A 13,594-nucleotide genomic window follows, 5' to 3' on the forward strand; every position below is an offset into this window, starting at 1 on the left:
ATACTTGTAATACTTCTGAAATAAAGTGGGGTGGTACGAAAAACTTAACCAAGGTGTGACGCCAACGCCGACGCCAACGCCGACGCCGACGCCGGGGCGAGTAGGATAGCTCCCCTTTTCATAGAAAAGTCGAGCTAAAAAGGGGCATTATTCTGTCAAAATGCTTGATACAGTTACCTCCTCCTGTCTACAGGTTGGGTTCATGATGGTGAACAAGTGTGCAAAGTTTCAAAGCCATTTGTCAATTGACTTTGAAAATATTTGAGGTTTTACAAAAACTTTAACATAAATACTAAGTCAAACAAGAGCTGTCGGTAGGACAGCAGCGCTTGACTATTCTTAGTGCTTGATAGTAAATAAAGCCTTGATTACAAGGTAAAATTTTCTCAGTATAAAAGAAAAAGGCAAATTTTTTCTTTAAATCCATATTACAGTTATAGGCATTGGAGAGAGTCCTATTATGCTGTCAAAGAAGAGTATAAAATTTCAACATGTTTAAAAGCCTTATGAACTTTGAAAATATTTGAGGTATTACAAAAACTTTAACGTAAATTCTAAGTCAAAAAAGGGGCATAATTCTGTCAAAATGCTTGATAGAGTTACCTCCTCCTGTTTTCAGGTTGGGGTCATGATGGTGAACAAGTGTGCAAAGATTCAAAGCCATATGTCAATGGACTTTGAAAATATTTGAGGTATTACAAAAACTGTAACGTAAATTCTAAGTCAAAAAAAAGGGGCATAATTCTGTCAAAATGCTTGATAGAGTTACCTCCTCCTGTCTACAGGTTGGGGTCATGATGGTGAACAAGTGTGCAAAGTTTCAAAGCCATATGTTAATGCACTTTGAAAATATTTGAGGTATTACAAAAACTTTAATGTAAATTCTAACTCGAAAAAGGGGCATAACTCTGTCAAAATGCTTGATAGAGTTACCTCCTCCTGTCTACAGGTTGGGTTCATGATGGTGAACAAGTGTGCAAAGTTTCAAAGCCATATGTCAATGGACTTTGAAAATATTTGAGGTATTACAAAAACTTTAACATAAGTGGTTACGCCGACGCAGACACTCCGGTGACTACAATAGCTCTACTTATTCTTATCGAATAGTCGAGCTAAAAAGGGGCATAATTCTGTCAAAATGCTTGATACAGTTACCTCCTCCTGTCTATATGTTGGGGTCATGATGATGAACAAGTGTGCAAAGTTGCCATATGTCAATGGACTTTGAAAATATTTGAGGTATTACAAAAACTTTAACCTAAGTAGTTATGCCGACGCTCGGGTGACTACAATTGCTCTACTTATTCTTATCGAATAGTTGAGCTAAAAAAGTTGTAAAATACTTGGGGTAATACAAGAAGCAGAGATTTTTACCAGTTGATAGTGGAGAGGAAAAAAAACAAGATTCTATAATAGGCATAACCCTACCAAAAGGAAGCCATGAGTTTTAGAGAATATTAAGTATGTAGACATACCAACAAGTACTTGCAAACAGCGGTTTTGTTTGAAAGAGCCATCTTCTCTGCCATGCTGGGTAGACTGTGTCCATTTTCATTTTGTAGTTGATCAAGAATAGACTGATATTGTTCATTTGCAAACAGTCCAAGATCCATACTCCATTTATATCTAAAATAATACAGATAAATTTTTACTTAATGTCTTAATTTAACTTCAGTCAATCTCTGAAAAGAAAATTTCAAATGAAATGGAGTTTTCTGAAGCATTTTTAATACACAATTTAAATTTCACTTTTCTACATGTAAAAGTCCAAGCGAAACATCGTCGGACCGTCGGTCATGTCCCGTAATTTTTTGAAAGGTCCGACAAATTCAGAAAGTTCGCCGGACCTACTGTCCAGTAATTTTTTTTAGCAGTAGAACTATAAAAAAAGAAATCTTTTCACGTTTCTAGGCCCTCTTTCTCCAGTTTGCTAAGAAAAGCAAAAACAATGTCGCCCTTATTAGGATAAACACGTGCAATAATTTTCCAATTGTCAAAATCTTCCACGCTCCGCCTAATATCAAAACGGTCTGTTAAACCAATTTTCATTGGTCGGTATAATTAGACAAGAGCGATCAGTAATCACATGTGTCGCCTCATGATGGCCAATTTCATGTTGGGACAAATTTTGTGACAGACAGACGGACAGTGCACAACTAGACTTGGTACTGATCATTCCTGTAAAGTTTGGATAAAATTGCACCAGTAGTTATGAGGAGTAGTCCGACAAGCTTTTGCGTATCTGGCAACACACAGAAAAAAAAAACCTTTTTATCAAAGGGCCATAACACTACTCCGTAGAGGCGACACAAAAACCAATGAAACGCAGCAATACAACTGAGCATATGTTGGAAGTCAACAGGTGACATCTCCGGAGTTGATAATTGCCGATCAAATACATGTATCAACAAACAACAATATAAACAGATTAGCGGCAATTCATGTCAATTAAGACCAATAACGGACATACATAGCGCATAAATTTGGTTAGTGCATAAATTTGTCGGTAAGTCCAGTGATCATGTTGATATACATGTATGTTTGCTTTACAAAAACTTGTCGCATAAAAAATTCAGTCAAACATTTTGATTTTTACATTTTTTTTGTCAAATGCTTCAATAGCAAATGAAAATGATAGATAAATAAACTTCTGTAAACACTCGTAGTGGTGAATATCCGATGATTATTCTTAATAAGAATTTCTGTAAGAACAGTTGTAAATGATTTAAAAGAAGTTAAAATTTATTTGTGATGATGATTGTGATGCTCGAATATTAAATGTAACTTTAAGTATTTATTAGAGGACAATATTATTTATAATTCAGTGGAAAAAAACAACATCCACATGAACCTTATTAAGTTCATATAACATGTATTAACTACGACTCTAAACTGTCAAGAAATACTTTTTTGGGGGAAATATTGAAATTGATGAATTATATGATTTACTAAAAAGGGTTTTTATTTTTTTATTTCAGCACAAAGTCACCTGGCTGCAGTGACTAAATCAAAACAAGCTACATGAAACCTATGATAAAGATGATAGAGAAGAAAAAACATAAGACTGCCTGCAAGCATTCAGTTCATTTTACCACAGACACTTGGGGTTTGGAGCTCAAAACGCCTTTAAAATCCAAATAAAATGCATATTTGTCAATCCAAGCACATGTACTGATCATATATATCAAAAAAACTTAATAGAAGCCGTTTTGAAAAAAATTTCATATTTCAACATCTACAATAATAGTAGTAGTGTGTTTACATCATGAAAATTTTAACAATGACATCATAATTAACAAGGCGAAATACAAATTTGGATAATACTTCAATAAAAATGGGTCAAAGACAAAAATGGTCGGGTTGAATTTGTATACCAAATAACATGACTCATGAGGCTGTGATGTTACAAAAATGTACTACCATTGACCAGTAATGTCGAACATTTTACTAAGTCGGTAAACAGGAAGTGGATAAGCGATAGACCTGAACTTGGGACCACATATTAATGCAGTCACATTACCAAATATCAAGAGGCTGTGTTATGTAGTCGCTGAGAAAACTGTTACGGAAATTTCCTTCCATTTACAATTAATGCCAAAAATTCAACTAAGTCATCAAACGGGAAGTGGATGAGCCACATACCTGAAATCATATCCCATTGTATGTGACTACATGTTGATGCTGCATACCAAATATCAAAAGGCTGTGATAAGTAGTTGCTGAGAAAATCGTTAGGAAAAATTCCTACCATTGACCATTATTATGAATTTAACTAAGTCAGTTAACATGAAGTGGATGAGTGACAGACCTGAAATCGAATCCCATGGTATGGGACAATGTGTTAATGCTGTATACTAAATATTATGAGGTTCTCTAGAGTAGTTGCTGAGAAAAATGTTACAAAAACTGGTCCAACCAATTTGCCTGCCTGCCCGGAATTAAGTCTCAATACATGATGGTAAACAGTATTTTTTTTGCATATAACCAGTATTATAGTTGTACCAGATATCCCATTAGTGTTTAGATATTAAAATAATTTTTGATAAAGGTGTTTACTCAGGGGTATCATGTTGGGGACAGGATCTAACCCCCAAGCATCTATGGTTTATCATATTTGGACATCCCTTTCTACAAAAACTTCTTCCTGTTCACATGAGTGGCTCTATACACAGGTTTAATCATAAAATAAAATCATGTAAAACAAACAGCAGGGATCTCAGGAAGGTCAGAATTTCATGTGGCAGACTGTTTGGCCAAAAATTTTCATGAGTCAAATCAGTTTTTTCTTGTGTTATTTTTCTACACGAATCATTTTCATGTTTTCAGAAATTACTGTTTGGGAAGTCATTTAGAGTAGATTTTCAAGTTTAAATTGATAACTATTGTAAGGTTAGGCAATTATAAGCTTCTTGCTTAGTTAACATGATAAAGATAATTAAGTATTTCTAGCACCATGGATAATTACCATAATTATTGTTCCATTTTCACTTACATTTATTGAGGTGATAAACACATGTGTACATGCAGGGGTAAAAGTTACAGAAACTTAAATTCTGAAAGAAAAAGTTGGGGGTCAGGGGGCCGCTAGGGCCCCCAGTGGGTCCAGGGCAACGCCCTGGCTAGGGGTTCAGGGGGCTGGAGGCCCTTGGAAGCTTTTGCAATTTAGTGAATTTAAAAGTTCAAAAAAGGCTCAGATACATACTCAAGTGCTTTATATATCTTCAGATGTAATTTATCTGATATGTTAAAATTTACACAAATTCACTGAGCAATACTATTTAAGCAATATATACACATTCCACATAACAAATTATGTTCATTCTTTTACTTTCAATTTCATATCTTAAATTTAATCCTTTTCCATTGTCTTCCACTTGTTAATGTAGCACACTTTCAACTGACTTGACAATTTCTTCAGATGTGGAAACATTTTGAATTTTCAATCCTAAATGATCCATTACTACTTGACTAGTTTCATCATCAAAGTACTGAAAGATTACTTTGTTATTGTTTTTTGTTAGTTGCCTCATCCATATTCAAAGATATTAACTTATCTTTCACTTTTGACTTCACTCCATCCTTAACAGATTTGGCTACACCATGTGTTGTTATGTACATTGCACTGGTTGGAGAAAGAGTAGTTTTTTCAAGAGCAGGCTTGTCTTCAGCTAAACGTTTGGCAAGATGTTAGAGATCGCCTGCTATGGAAAATGGCAGACAATGTTCACTAAGAAAGGCAGTTGTGATTGCTCTTTGTTTGGCAATGCGGTCTTGCATACTTTCAATCTTTTTGTCCACAGCTTTTGATGAGCCTGGCAGTACATGAAAAAGACAATTTTCAAATAAAAGATGTATGAAACATATCAAATAAACTAGAAATGTGTCATCATGCCACGGATGCCCCCGCATGCAGCCAAAATTTCAAATGTTATAATATTTAGTTCCAAATTTGTTTGCACAAATTATTTTTTTCATTCTATGTTCAAAGCCCTTAAAACTTTTCAATGTTAACACAAACCATTTTTATACAATGTTCAAGGCACTGAAATTATTCAGTCTTAACCTTTTGAAAATAGCATATTGCATATTTGTAGCCAAAATAATGGCTATATACATTTCCACAAAAGTATGAGTGCTGAAACTGAAAGTTCAAAATTTTTCCAACATTCAGGAAAGATAAGTTTGTCCAAAATCATTGAACAACGACCAAATTCCAACTTAAACTGCTTATTCCTAAGATGTATCTATATTATTTTCAAAGTGAAAGGGACATAACTCTGCCAAAAAATCATCGAACCATGACCAAATTCCAACTTGACCTGCGCATTCCTTTGACATATCCATATGTCAATTTTGAGTTGAATATGTAACACTGTTGGGTTGATAATGAACAGAAACTGTAAATTTCATATCATTTTCAAAGTGAAAGGGGCATTACTCTGCCAAAAATCATTGAACCATGACCAAATTCGAACTTGGCCTGCGCATTCCAAAAATATATCCATATGTCAAATTTGAGTTGAATGTGTAATACTGTTGGGGAGATAATAAACGGAAACTGAAAATTTCATATTATTTTTAAAGTGAAAGGGGCATAACTCTGCCAAAAATCATCGAACCATGACCAAATTTGAACTTGACCTGCGCATTCCTTTGACATATCCATATGTCAAGTTTGAGTTGAATGTGTTGTACCATTGGGGAGTTAATGAACGGAAACTGAAATTTTCATATTATTTTCAAAGTAAAAGGGGCATAACTCTGCCAAAAATCATCAAACCATGACCAAATTTGAACTTGACCTGTATTTTCTCATGACATATCCATATGTCAAGTTTGAGTTGAATGTGTTGTACCGTTGGGGAGATAATGAACGGAAACTGAAAATTTCATATTATTTTCAAAGTAAAAGGGGCATAACTCTGCCAAAAATCATCGAACCATAACCAAATTTGAACTTGACCTGTATTTTCTCATGGCATATCCATATGTCAAGTTTGAGTTGAATGTGTTGTACCGTTGGGGAGATAATGAACGGAAACTGAAAATTTCATATTATTTTCAAAGTAAAAGGGGCATAACTCTGCCAAAAATCATCGAACCATGACCAATTTCAAACTTGACCTGTATTTTCTCATGACATATCTATATGTCAAATTTGAGTTCAATATGTGCAACGGTTATTAAGATAATGAACGGAAACTGATGATGACGGAAGGACGGAATGACAGAATTACGGAATGACGGAACAGGGTAACACTATATGCCCTTGCCATTATATGGCGGGGGCATAAATATCACACTCATAAATTGTCAATTTAGTTTGGAAACAAGGAAATAATCAAACTAAAAAAAACATAGATAAAGAAAATCCTGTTCTAATTAAGGCTCCCACGTTTACAATTTTTTGTAAACGTTTACACGACTGCTAAGAACCGAAACGATACCGTTTAAACGGTGGTACCTCTATGTACTATACACACCATGTACTTGAGTCGCCAAATGATGTCTTTCTTTCTATTTTTAATACATGTACAAATAAAGAATGTGCAAGGCTCATCACGATTGAGTCAGCACACATTTTTTGCATTGTAACCCCATTTTTTACCAAAAATGTATTATGTCACGAGCAATTTTGCACGGTAATGCTGTGTGGAGGGTTGTAAACACCCATTTTCCGTTTGTTTACTTTGGAATAAACCACTAGAATTGATAAAATCCATGATTACAGGCAATGATTAAGAAATTTTGTAAGACAATATGGTCATTTCGATTAAACAGTAAACAAAATCGTAAACGTTTATGAATGAAAATCGAAACGAATCCGTTTAAACGTGTAATCGTGGGGGCCTTAGTTCTAATCCTTAAAATTAATATTAAGCTGGAAAAAATCTCCAGACCTATTAAAAATTTGGGCATAGGTTCCCCTGCACAAGGCCATTTTTTAATTCAACCCCCAACCCTTGCCCAGACCACATGAAAGTTGGGGGAAGACAGAAGAGGGTGGGGTAATGTGAATTCTTTATTAACTACACAATGCACAACTAAACCTCTTTTCGTTACTTACTCTAGATAGTGGCTAAACTACAAAGAGAAATGATCTTACTTGGTCTAAGATTCTTTTAGTGGTCCTCATCTTCAGCTCATCGTGATTAAGAAGCACCTTTTTCTGTTCGATTTGTCTAGTTGATCGTTTTGGAACAGACTTCACAAAAGCCCATTGCATTTGGTTTCTTCAACCAAGCATCCCATTTTTCACATTTAGAGTCCTTTTCTGCTAACCACTCCCACCTCCATTTGTTTTTTGCACCCTTTTTCAGACCAAACTTCACCGTTGTTGTCATTGTATTTGTACATGTATTTTGACATCAAATGACTATGCAACAAACGATTTCATTGGCTGGTGTAAAAAACGACGACCAATCAAATCTGATCTTGTATATTCTAGCTCAATTTTTCATCGGCAATCTCCGTATTGTAATTGTTTTTGATTCGTATACAAACGGGTCTGAGATGGACAAATTTATTTTAAAATATATATCAAGCATTATCAAGCAATTTACGCACGCTAATTAGTGAGGCATGCACACACACCCTTCCCGATTTCTCATCGGATTTGCGTCATTCAGAAAAATGACCTCGGAGATCGCCGAAAACATTGTATAATTTTAGAAATCATATCACGGGAGGTGATATTTACATAAATACTAAATGTCATCCCTTAATACTTCACAAATAGTTAACAAAATACCTGTTTCAACGAAGCACACCGATAATTGTATTCATCTTCACTTCTTTGTTTTGAAATACGAGTTTATGTTACAAAATTTCTCAATTTCCTTGTTCAAGGTCGCCATTTTGTCCTAATTCCCGTAATCCAATTAGTTTAGTTTCTAGGTCAGATTGATACAGATGTTTTCTAAGACTCAGGACTGATTGATATCTATTATTTAATGATTTGAATTGTATGTTTATAATCAGAATAAAATAGTATGTCATAAATCGTTCAGCAGATTCAGTAAGACTGGTGTACACAAAAATATATGATTTTTTCCGCAAACCGGAAGGAAGCATTTAAGTAATATCCGCACTGTAAATTAAACTGTTATCTTAATAAGCTATTTTTTTGTGAAAAAAATACAACACTTTTTGTTCACTTTCGTTTCTTTGTGCAACATCTTACAAATAAAATATGCAAGTCAATGTCAAGAACCAAAATACCTTGCAATTTATTTCGGAAATGACACAGTCTTCCTTTCTGATGATATTACGAAATTTATGGAAAAATCCATTATAAAATGGGGAAATCAACTTCACTGTAGCTCTCAAATTTGTGCTAATCTGATCGACTCTGTTTTGAATTAACATTCACATTCAACAAACTTTTCATCCTTCTTATGCTTTAAAAGAAAAATCTTCATAACAATGTCTGTTGAGACAAATAATACAAGATACACTGTCTCAATTTATCCCTACAAAGAAAGTCTATATAACCTTGCAATAAAAAAACTCTTTAACTCCCAAAATAGAGACCAATTTTCAGCCTTAGACCATAATTTGAATATACTTTGTAGGAACTAACAAGCTTATAATGCCTTGTGAGAAATATCTAAGCTCTAGCCCTTTCCATTTTGAAGTATAAGAACTTTTAAGTTTTTTCTTTTAGTTGCCATGGAATGGCATTCTTTGAACAATCTTGATAGAGCTTCATACAATGAGTATTCCTGCCAAGTTTCATTAATATTGGCCCAGTGGTATTGTAGAAGATGTCGTCCGAATAAAATCAAATGTGGACGGACGACGGACGCCATTTGGTTGGCCATCCTAAAAGCTCACCTGCACTTTGTGCAAGGTGAGCTAAAAATTATGAAAGGTAGAGTTATCATTCTTGTGCACTGCACACCTCCTGGGTGAGATCTATGCACCTATGAAGTTTCATGTTGATATCTCATAGGCTTTTGGAGTTATCATTCTTGTGCACTGCACTCCTCCTCAATGAGGTCTATCCACCTATGAAGTTTCAAGTTGATAACTCAAATACTTTTAGAGATATGCTCCGGACAAAAATGTCGGACGGAAGGTTGGACGGACGGACGGAGACTATTTCTATATCCCCTGCCGCCTTTTCGGCGGGGGATAAAAAGTGAATTTTGGGGGAGATTCACAAATTCGAAAACCTAGCTCAACGCTGTTTTCTGGTACTTTCTGTACATAGCTCTGGGTAATTCACCTAATGGAGTGTAATAACGAACTCTATGTTTTTGGTCTCAGTTTGAGTCACAATTTTTATAAACAAAAAAAATCGTCACAGATAATCCAATACGTGCGTGTAGTTATAGTTTTTTCACGGTCAAAACAAACTAGAAATGTGTCATCATGCCACGGATGCCCCCGAATGCAGCCAAAATTTCAAATGTTATAATATTTAGCTCCAAATTATTTTTTTCATTGTAAGTTCAAAGCCCTTAAAACTTTTCAATGTTAACACAAACCATTTTTAAACAATGTTCAAGGCACTGAAATTTTTCAGTCTTAACCTTTTGAAAATAGCATATTGCATATTTGTAGCCAAAATAATGGCTACATACATTTCCACAAAAGTTATGAGTGCTGAAACTGAAACCAAATTCAAACTTAAACTGCTTATTCCTAAGATGTATCTATATTATTTTCAAAGTGAAAGGGACATAACTCTGCAAAAAAAATCATCGAACCATGACCAAATTCCAACTTGACCTGCACATTCCTTTGACATATCCATATGTCAAATTTGAGTTGAATATGTAACACTGTTGGGTTGATAATGAACGGAAACTGAAAATTTCATATTATTTTCAAAGTGAAAGGGGCATAACTCTGCCAAAAATCATCGAACCATGACCAAATTCATTTTCATATTGGTAATTTCTCAATTAATGAGGCTACATTGAACAATACCCTCTTCATGGCAAAAGTATGAAAAATTTGTTACTTGAAACAATGCATGAACTGTTTTTTATATATACTATATAACATTAGTCAATACTAACCACTTTGTAAGAAATGGTTATTCTTAAGCAAGTTGTATCTAGTCATATTGATAGCTAACGCATTTCAAGAGGAGTGGTGGCCTATAGGTTAAGGTGTCTGCCTCTCAACCCAGGGATCATGGGTTCGAGCCCTAATCGGGTCATGAAAATGTTTTCTTCTTATCATATGACATCAGTACTAGTTGGTTCCAGGTAGCGAACTCGAAAGTGATTAACATAAGTTGTAAGAACTTGTTTCACAATTGAGCTTAAATAAACATGTTTAAACCAAAATGCATGTCATTTTTGCCGTAAAGATTAAGAGAGTTAAAACAAAGGTTCATACTCTGAAGATGCCTCGTCTGTAGGCTTGGACTTTATCTGTGCCGCTGGCATTAAATTCTGCAGAGGCAGCTTTGGTCGTTGTTGAACAACCTGTCCTTGTAGGCCAGGTGATGTCACGACACTGATAATTGGCACATTGGGTGTATTAAATTTTTGTTTGTCTAACCCCGTTATTAATCATTGGTGAAGATCTGTAAATATATTATGTATCGAACATTAAAACTACAAAACTCTAACTGGAATGAATATTCTTAATAAGTACAATTTAAGCCACTTTTGTACAAATAATATGCAATACCGATTCTTTTTTCATTTCACCCAGACTCTTGTTTATATTATGTTTTGTTAAATTTGAACAATCTCAAGGAAAGCTTAATAAAGTATCTGATTGTATCCCTTTTTTGATTGTCTGTTATAACCTCATGTACAAGAACAACCAATCACATTTTTATAGCTTTAAGTTACTTTGTTGGCATTTATTCAGAATTACTCTCAATATTTCCTCTAAAACATATGCTGGAAAATATCTTCAACATCTTTGCCTAAAAATTAATTTTCGCTCAACAGAAATGTATTTAATAAATTGAAATATTTCTCTGTGTGTGTTAAGCATATATATTCACAACTAGCATGTTAGCATTAACTCAAGGGTTTACTAATCCTGTAAAATTGAAGTAATTCATGTATGTAACATAAATAGGATTATATGTATTTTGAAAAAAGACAATATTAAAGAAAAATAATAAAGAAAAAAAATAAAGAAAATAGGTTTAAAAATGTACATTCTCTCTTACCCTCTGACATTTGGTGACATGTGAACACCTGTGGCGTTTCCATAACATTGCCCTTGACCTCTACCTCGACCCCTGCCGCGGCCACCTCTAGCACCCCTGCCTCTTTGACTAGAATCTATAATGGGGTGCTGAACTGTTAAAGTAAGGTACACAAACTTGTATAACTAATCAATGAATTATGACCGTTATAAAATTGCTAAAAAGGATGGCCTGTATAAAATCAAAGCATATGCCATGGTTTTATTTTTTTTTATCATTCTTATTCAGCAACTGTTTCGCAGAACAGTTGAATGTGATGCAGTTGTTCATTAAATTTGTTTGACCTTTAACATAATATTTAGTACACATAACTTAAACTTCATAATGTTTTAGTGATTCAATATAAAACATACATCTTAAAATTTCTAAGCATAAAAGATAACACTTTAAAACTCTTACTCAAAATTCCCTTGTCAAAAGGATGGAATTCTCCATTTTGCCACAGCCTTGTTCGTGCATTACCGTAGCGATCACGAATCACATACGCCTGTCCCTCTTCAAATTGGCCACCGCCTTCTAGCACAACATTGTTTTTATTTATTTTCTGCATTTGTGAACTTGTTTTCACTACAGACTGATTTTGGGCCTGATTAGTTGATACTGTTTGTACCTGTACCGGACTTTGGTACGAGGTAGAGGTAGTTTGATTTCCTTGCACCGGTATCTGCATGACACTTTGCTTTATTGGAGTTCTTTGTTGGGGATGAGATATTTGAGACTGGCCACGGCCAGAGACCGTTATCACTTGAGTTTTTTGATGACCCTGTACACCTTGTGCTATTCTTTGATTCGTATTCGCCGGATAACCACCATTACTGTCCGGAAAATTAATATCCACTTTCCTTTGAGTTGTTGAACCCTGTGGCTGTGTTAAAATCTGGCGAATTCTACCTCCAGTGTCCAGCTGTTTTCCTCCACCTGATGGTGTATCCATGCCAAATCTATTTGAAGTATTCCAGCCAAGCCCTGCACTCTTCTCAGTTTCTTCAAGGGCTGTAAAAAATTAAAGTGCCCCTTTTAAGTTTTTAATCATATTTTTACAGTAATGCTTTACAAGAATAATTGCTTCCAGTTTGCTTTTTAACTATTTTTACATGCCTGTATGGCTTACATAATTTACTCAAGTTATTTTTTTGTTTACAAAATCTTTTTAAATAATGAATTTTCTTCACATGACACTCATAAATCCCTAAAAAGGAGAAGCCAACTCTTTCATTTATATCAAACACGATTGGCTAGGGAGTGTCTGACAATTGAGTAAATAAACTTTGATTGGTCTTTGGCTGGTCGGCGCTTAAACATTGTGCATATCATTAATCAATACAGACATCTTAAGCGTGACGTAAGAACTGCTGCCCTGACAAAAGATCAAAGGTACCTGTATGTCAATATACATTGTTTTAGCACCTGTTGACACTTTGTTTTTCGCTTGGATATATTGAGAAGGGTAAATGTTTTTAGCGACTATTGTAAGTTGATATTCTTCATCAACAAAGCTAATTGCAAAATATGATTTTCTTTTATTTATCGGGCGCTGATTAAAAAACTGAACATTATAATCAAATATCCCTGGTAACATTAAAATAAGATTCATATGTTTCTTTGAACATTATGTCATCGTTTCTTTACCAATCAGTTCTAAAAATTGAGCCTGTATCAACGCTAACAGAACTCTCAAAAAAGGTCGAAATAATGTCATTTTTAGTGAGTTGATTGTTTGGAATTTTGAAACGGTTTTTTGGTCTATATATGGTACGTGAACAAGTAACTTAAATTTAAAAGATACAATACCTTATTTGAATTTGATGTTCTTTTAAGTGTGGGCCCCTTTTTTCTCAAATGACCCCCTTTTGAAAAGTTTATGGGCCCGAATAGCCCCTGGGAATTTGTTCTAGATTGAACACTGAA

General features: G+C 34.5%; 1 protein-coding gene across 1 annotated transcript in view; it reads right to left on the reverse strand.

The window, feature by feature from the left end:
- LOC132713177 (uncharacterized) overlaps positions 1-11,775 on the reverse strand; it is a 30,575-nt gene extending 18,800 nt beyond the window's left edge. The window contains exons 1-3 of the mRNA XM_060695662.1: positions 11,648-11,775; positions 10,855-11,044; positions 1,476-1,626 (exon numbers count right to left, since the gene is read on the reverse strand). Coding sequence (XP_060551645.1) covers positions 1,476-1,626; positions 10,855-10,904 — 201 coding nt within the window. The 5' untranslated portion in view covers positions 10,905-11,044; positions 11,648-11,775. The remainder of the gene's footprint in view (positions 1-1,475; positions 1,627-10,854; positions 11,045-11,647) is intronic.
- Positions 11,776-13,594: the final 1,819 nt, after the last annotated feature.

Source organism: Ruditapes philippinarum, unplaced genomic scaffold (assembly GCF_026571515.1).
Source record: "Ruditapes philippinarum isolate M1 unplaced genomic scaffold, ASM2657151v2 ctg3498_1_1_1_1, whole genome shotgun sequence".
Classification (NCBI taxonomy): domain Eukaryota; kingdom Metazoa; phylum Mollusca; class Bivalvia; order Venerida; family Veneridae; genus Ruditapes; species Ruditapes philippinarum.